Source organism: Hibiscus syriacus, unplaced genomic scaffold (genome assembly GCF_006381635.1).
Source record: "Hibiscus syriacus cultivar Baekdansim isolate YM2019G1 unplaced genomic scaffold, ASM638163v2 tig00110729_pilon, whole genome shotgun sequence".
In the NCBI taxonomy this organism is placed as follows: Eukaryota; Viridiplantae; Streptophyta; class Magnoliopsida; order Malvales; family Malvaceae; genus Hibiscus; species Hibiscus syriacus.
Genome location: NW_024062843.1, coordinates 1,047,992 through 1,055,835, shown reverse-complemented (window position 1 = coordinate 1,055,835; position 7,844 = coordinate 1,047,992). Strand labels below are relative to the sequence as shown.

Here is a 7,844-nt window from a genome sequence, read left to right as displayed (position 1 = left end):
CATTCTATATCCTCAGCGGTCTTGGCTATATCAACCAAGACATCAAAGTCTCTTTCATGGTGGGTAGCAACTCGACTTCTGATCTCATACCTGAGTTCATTCTTGAACCTTAAGCACCGATCTGATTCATTGTCAACAAGTTCAGTAGCACAGTGGCTCAACCTGATAAACTCAATCTCATAATCCACAATAGACATATCACCATGCTCTAAATTCTGAAACTCTTAGGTTGCTTTTGTAGGTATCTCTCTCCGATGTAGCGAATCCAAAAACGTGCTTTGAAAAGATCCCACATCAACTGATCCCCCAAAATACTACGGAAATCTATTGTCACCATTTAAATTTCTCTTTCTTCAGTATAGCTAGGGCCCCCTTTAACTTTTACTCAGGTCTCAGGTCCATCTCATCCATAATCCTCCAACCAATACTCAACGTCAGTCGGAGGTCCACCAGTAATACCCTCGAACGGAACTACTCCAACAGCTACCAAAGACTTCGAAATCTCGATCGCAGACATATTACCATGGACTCTAGCATCTCTCATGAGCATACGAAAGACAATTCTATTAATGGAATCCTCATCCTTAATGACGGGAGAGTCTCTTGCAAATGTAATTGGATCATCATGAGAAATAAACAGATCTACATTCAGAACAGAAAGATCTCAATGTGATATCGAATCGTCTATCCTAACAGAAGGTCGATTCGTTTGCCCTCGACCATCGCCATAACCTGGCCTACGACCTCTAGCAGCACTCATCGAATAAATCTACAAGGCTCTACGAAAAGAATTTGAACATAAGTTAAACTAGTATAAAAAATCTCAAATATATTTAAAACTCGTAAAATAAGGTAACACGGTTTTTGAAAACATTGAAAGATCTTGAAAATCTAGAATTTAGGACTTATCCACAGTTCGAGTGTATAAAACCAAAGGCTCTGATACCACCAAGTGTAACCCCCTAGACCGGCTTGGACGTTATGCCCAAATCTAGGCAGTTACATATCTTATTTAGAATTTTTTTCATAGTTAAGATAACGTTATATCAAAAAACTGTATAAAACATATATATAATAAAATACTGGTAATACACATATATCGAGACGATAGCAGAAACAAGTGTCACCAAAGTATAACAAAAAAGACATATAGAGATATACAGTGGTACACAAATAGGAGTAGTCGGTCCTCCTGATGCAAAGTCTGCTAGTCTACGGTCTGCTACTATCTGAAAATGTTAAAACTTACAGAATGAACTAAAAAGCCCAGTGTGGTCCTTAGGGTGTATAAAACCATACAGATAAAATATTTCATAAAAAGCAATTCATCAAACATGTTTTAAAAATATGAAAACTACCCCCATCTGATCACAAGAATGTGTAGGTTCCCCAGAACCATACACCCACATGTACACTCGGTAAGGGCTTATATATAGCATAAGGACCTGCGTAAGGACTTACCCTGAGCACGAAGCAGAGGAGCTTGTAGCAAGGACTTACCCTTAGCACGAAGCAGAGGAGCCAAGGTAAGGTCTTACAAGTCATAGACTAGGAAAACACACATGTAATGGTCTGAGTAGTCTAATAGGAAATCCTACAACTGAGAATGTTGATCGCGATCAACGACAGTTCTAAATCCTAAGAATCGAAATTATATATCGGAATCCTAATATGAAAATAAAACCTCTATTTAAACAATTTACAGATACCTACGAGTAACTCTCGAGGAATGCGGATCGTGTAGATCTCAGACTGGAAGCACTGGATCTAACCGATCCTCTATCGGGTTAAACAAGAGTACCTTCATAAAAATATATTTTGAATAAATTCCATAATCAAATCTTAAATATATAAGCAAAAATATTAAAAATACTAAACATTTTCAGATTAACGGACTCAATTCGGGGATTTCGGGTTAGAATTTGACAAAACGGATCGCGAAATCAGACTCTGGATATCAAAAAAATCAAGATGGAGGTTTTCGGAAAAAAGTCAACTCCATCAACGGTTAACGATCTGTCAATGTTCAACAGTCAACGATCAACGATTGACCAATTTTGTTTTGTTCGATTCGGGTTAGACAGCGGGTCAGGTCAGACAATGGGTCGTGTCGAGCACGCTGGTCGGACCAATTTCAAGCATCCCACCAGGCGGTGAAACTTCCCCATGCGAAGCGTCAGTGCGCGAGGTGCGTGCAAGGCCTCCATAGGTCAACAAAATTCCTACGTATGTTTTAAGAGTTTTTGAGACACTTACCAATCTCGGTTTACAGTAGTGAATGGCGAAGAGCTTGATTTCGAAACATCGAAAACTTAATCTTCTTCACCCTTTCACACGCTGAGGTAATGGAGAAAAAGTGGACACCATGGACTTAGGACGACGTAAGGAACACAATGGTGTGAAATGTGTCGAAAACGAGCAGCAATCGATGACAAAACGTCAATTAAATATTTCCTTTATAAAAGGAAATGTTGATAAGAGAGAGAGGGTTGAATTTTTCCAAAAATGTAAAGTTTCTGATTTTTTTTGTTTAACTCACACTTATGAAAATGGTATAATTACACTATAGGTCCTCAAGTTTGAGTTCTTTCCTAATTTGGATCCAAATTTAATCAAAATTTCATTTTGGTTATCAAATTTAATTAAAATTTCAATTTAGTCCTCAAAAATTTTTTAAGAAAATTTTAGGCCCTAATTTGGGGTATGACATATTGTCTTGTACTTGCATCGAATTAATAAAAAAATCATAACTTAAATAACATAACACTGAACGTTATCTGAATATTACTTTTGAAATTATTTCCTTTTTGCAAACAATATATTAAATATTAATTAATTTTTAATTGGATGATATTTAAGTGATGAGTTTATTAATATGTAAATTACATGGATGGTAGATTAATTATTGTCTAATTTCATTTTGATTATCGATGTTTCGAGTTTGCCAATCAGATCATCCAACTGTTTAAATGCTTCAATCAAATCACTAGTCATTAACTTTTAATAGAAATGGTGAAGCGAAAATTTTAAAAATTGACATAATTATGCATTTGATCTTCAATACTTATATATTCTATCGTATATATATATATATATATATTCATAACATTTTCAGTTTTTAACTTATTTTTATCGAGTGAAAATCCAAAACTCCATCAGCTTAAACTCTAATAACATTTTATGCGCAACCCATTTTATTATTAAAAATATTAAGATTCCATATTGCAACATGTTTTCTTAGTGAACCGTGACATTCTTGGGCGCAATCTATTTTATTAATAAAAATAGTAACATTTTATATCGCAATCTAATTCTTAGTGAACCATATCGTTATTGGTTGCAACCGTTTTTTTTAAATATATTCATAACATTTTCAATTTCTAACTTATTTTATTATCTTGGGAAAATCTAATGTTTCATCAACTTAAACTTTAATAACATTTTAAGCGCAACCTAAAATATTAATAGTATTCATAACATCTACCGTTTATAACTCATTTTTTACCCTATATAACATTTTAGCGCAACCTGTTATGTTACTCTGACTGATAATTTTTTCAATTCCAATTTATAACATTATATGTAGTGCTTTTAACCTATAAACTTTTTTGCCGGTCACGTATTCATTAGCTTATTTTAGGCGCTTCAGAGCAAAACCTCCCCAATATTATAAATATTTACAATTAAATTTAGACATAAACTCAAAACTCAACTCGAATTTTACAAACTTGACTTGTCTAGAAAAAATTTCAAGTCAACTTCGAGTTATAAAATTAGACTGGTCAACTCAATTTTTTTTGACTCAGATCGAACGCACACCCCTTGTGGGAAATGTTTGAACAAATAATCTATTGAAAATGAAGTTTAAGCTTTCTTACCAAGAATGTATTCATGAATCAATCTTCGTTATGAAAATCATATATAAACCTTGCACGACTTAAATAACAATTGTCACAACTGGAGTTCATTAGTGTATGCACCAAGATTTACGGGAACTATGAACCACTGGGTCTCTTATAGCAGGAAACCCGATCGGAACACCACACCCAGAGGTCCATCTTGAGCTGCCGGGAACTACTAGAGAACTTACTTGGAACCAGGAGAAACCCTAATGACTCTGGGTTATCAACCCATTTCGGAGTGCTCTTTGTGAAGGATTGTAATCTAAGAGTACTTGCATCAGCCTGAGATTTCACAATTAGCTCATAGAAGAAAGCTCTCTCGGTTGAGGGTCCGATCCGGCTCAAAGTGATGACATTCCCCAAAGTCTCAACCTTATTGTGGAGGATGAATAAAGAACCGTCCGTCTCCTCCCGAAGAATAAGAGACTTCTCAAAAACTCCAAAGGTAATGGACGTTAAACGATCGTAAAGGAAACGCGTTGCAGAATATTTGTGTACATTACCAAAGTGTGCACTTAAATTCTCTGATGAACCCTCAAAGTAGCACTCGGAAAGGGGGCATGAACATGGCGCAAATGAACATGCCTTTTCATGTTTCTGCTTTAGGCTATAACTGAATGCTTCTTTACACCCGTACTTCGTGTTTTGGCACGACACTTTGACGGATTCCAAAACCTTCTCAATTGCCCTACAGCGACTGTAGCCAATCGGGGTTGAACAGGATGGACATCTATTCCTTATTTTCATGCAACAAGTAGAGCAAGCTATATGCCCATTCTCACACTGAATTGCCAATCAAACAAAAAAATTTATCAGAATGCATTAATATTAAACAATGAAAAAAATTGCAAAAATATGGAAATTTATTTGATATTTCAGTCAAACAATATCCTTTCATCGGACAATGCCGAATCCATCCACCAAAACACCCTCAAGTTCAAGAGGCTAAAATTACTACAAAATTTACATAAGAAACCATAAAAAAAAGGTTTTGATGACATCAAAGATTGTCCCTTTAAGGGTTCGTCACAAGAACCATGTTTTTTTTCTTTATTTTCATAACACATGCTAAAATGGATTTGAAGTCAACATGTACATATCCAAGTATGAACAACACTGTAAAACTCACAAGCAGCTTACCTGTCTACGTATACTAAAACTTGGGTGTCTGTGTCGGATACATGTCTGAGTCTAACACAGGTATTTTCAACCTTTTCCTAGTTTTCCCATGTATATGGAGAGTCCTTGGAGGGTCGTATCTCCGTACCCATATCCAAAAACATGGGTGCTTAAAGAAAAATGAAGTTGGAACAACAAAGCTTCCCATCATCTTAAGAGGTTAGAATCTCAAACGGTCCAATCTTTTCTTAGTTTTCCCATGTATATGACTTCATGTTCAATTATCGGGAACACTACTAAAAAAGCACTCTTGCGGACCCAAAATGTCTTATTACATGGTTAAAAGAGAGACAGGAATGACCTATTCTTCCAGTATTGCTTATACCTGACTATTTGTAATAACTTGAAAATTGACCCTAGAGATGAAACTAAGATCTCAACAATAGAAAAAGGTTACCAGCCTAACTAAACCTCACTATATTGCAGTAACTCTTCATTTTTCCTTTAAGTCGTCCTGTCCTATATATTTAACATGAGCATACGGATACGACCCTCAAAAGAACCTTCAAGTGCATAAAAATCTTGCAATGCATTTTGAAATAGCAATTTAGATTTAACACAGAACAACATTTCACTTATTTTCCCTTACAAATTCGTACAGGGAACAAGAAATATTTGAATTTCACATAATTCTCATGATCTATCAACTAACTAACCATCCTCTGTCATTGAAGCTAACGATCACTTTCTTCACCATATATATAGTTCCTTTTAGCAGTTCCGAACTTCGATTCTAGTATTCATTTATAGAATTTAAGCAGATTTGCTAAATGAACAAACCTTATATTCACCAACAAAAGTATAAAAACCACAATACCAACTAATAAACTGAAGTCTAGGACAGAACAATTTCTCTCCAATCATATCCCCAAGTCAATATTCAAAGTTTTGCATGAATAACTAGTGTTGATGGATTCATTTCATATAAATTTAAAGAACATACAAGTTGAAAAGAGGCACACAAACATAAAATGAAGAGAATAAGAAATATAATTCGAAAACATCGATGAATTTTAAAAGCTTACCCTAACAAACAAAAATCTATCAGCAAAAATCAAACTTTTCGAAGCATTTCAACAATAACAATAAAAAGAATCAGGTGCATCTTAAAGGGAAAGCACTGAAATCAGAAACCTTTTTGACCAAAAATTAAAAATCATCACAAAACTCAATCCTTCAAACATAAACAAAGAAATTAACCAAAAATTTGAATGTTTTTCACCAAAGAAGAGGAAACCCATACCCAAACCACACAAATTGTCGACAATTAAAAGACCAACCTGAAAAACAGGGATACTCAAGGCCTCGTAACAGATAGAACAATCAAGAACTTCAGGGTCGGTTAACGTAATTGAAATAGATCCATCTTGAGCAGTGTGAGGGCTCATTTCTCCTTGTTCAGCTCCACTCTCCTCCAATTGTTCTTCTCCTTCAGATTCTTCTGCTCCTTGGGATGCTTCCTCGCCTTCCGATTCTTCGTCTTCTTCGTATTCTTCTTGATCTGAGCCTTGTATATCAAAAGCACGCTCAGCCCTCTGACGCTTAGGGACTCGGTTGCTTGGCCCTTCTCTGTCTTCTTCGATCACCACTGATATTCTCTTATATATCCCTTTTGCCCTATAAGTCTTTTATTTTACGTTTATGGCTCGTTTCCTTTTTCCTTTTTTCTTTGAAATAAATATTTTTAAATAAATAATATAAAATTGGCTTAAATTAGAAATAATCATATATAAATTAGATCGAGACTAGTGCGGGCTGAATCAATGAAGACCCATCTAGACCTTCATGGGACACCATGGGACGCCATCAAGCCATTTGAGCCACACTAAGACGTCACCAAGGCCACCCTGGGACAACATAGGTGCATCAAGGAGCACGTGAGTCACTTTAGCTTAAGTTGACATGATTTGAATAAGTCTTTTCTTATTTATTTATTTATTTTTATTTAATTATCTTTTATTTTGAATTTAAATAAATATTTTGAATTTAAATAAAGATGATGTGAAGATTTAGTTATATTTCTTTTTAATCTTAGCCACTGATTGTATTCATTTTCACCTGTTGGATGTAAAGAGCTTTAACTATAAATAGAAGCTTACTCATACCTTATTTTTCACTTTAGTTTTGAGGAATAAAGTTAAATATTCTCTTGATTTCTCTCCTTCTTGTTTGTGAGACATTTTTCTTTTCGAAGTTTTGTTTGCTTCTGTTATTTTGTCTAAGTGTTTTTATTTCCATCGTTCAGGCTGACTTAGTCGTTTCATTTAGAAAAGCATTTAAGGCCGCACAGTTTATAGTTTAAGAATCTAGGGACGTTACAAGTGGTATCAGAACCTGTTTCGAGAATAAAGATGGCCCCATAACAGCAAGGCAAAGTCCACAGTCGAAGTACCCTACAACCGTAATATTGGAAAGAAGCGAGCACCATCTAAGGATGTACTTGGATCCGTGGAGAAGGTCACCGAACTTGAAAATTCCATGAAGGAAGTCAAGGGGACCTTATAGGAGGTAAAACCTGGATAGAGATATACAAGGACTTGTTAATGATGTGTATAACAAGTTAGTTCAACAGATAAATGCCTATGAAGATTTGGTGGTATATTTGAAAGAAGAAATGAAGGCTCTTGTAAAATAGTAAGTGGCAATAATTGAGGTCAAGCCCACAGGTAAGATAAATGACTTTGATAGTTATTTTTTCATCTATAAGACCGCCATGAAGAATAGAGTGCTAGGCGAATCTCTAGCACCCAAACCTAGGATCGA

General features: G+C 35.2%; 1 protein-coding gene across 1 annotated transcript; it reads right to left on the bottom strand.

The window, feature by feature from the left end:
• Positions 1 to 3,912: 3,912 nt before the first annotated feature.
• On the bottom strand, positions 3,913 to 7,509 carry LOC120139155 (E3 ubiquitin-protein ligase SINA-like 10). The gene is made up of 3 exons (XM_039154472.1): positions 7,416 to 7,509; positions 6,362 to 6,669; positions 3,913 to 4,685 (listed from the first exon to the last, which is right to left on the bottom strand). Exons 1-3 carry the CDS (start codon positions 7,507 to 7,509, stop codon positions 3,996 to 3,998), a joined length of 1,092 nt encoding a protein of 363 aa, XP_039010403.1. The 3' UTR covers positions 3,913 to 3,995.
• Between the last annotated feature and the right edge of the window lie 335 nt (positions 7,510 to 7,844).

Coding starts and splice junctions, on each gene's coding strand:
- LOC120139155 (XM_039154472.1), bottom strand. CDS start 7,509: ATGGTGCTCGCTTCTTTCCAATATTACGGTTGTAGGGTACTTCGACTG. Junction 6,670..7,415: donor CATCTTTATTCTCGAAACAG/GTTCTGATACCA, acceptor AGAGAATATCAG/TGGTGATCGAAGAAGACAGA. Junction 4,686..6,361: donor TGAGTATCCCTGTTTTTCAG/GTTGGTCTTTTA, acceptor TTGGCAATTCAG/TGTGAGAATGGGCATATAGC.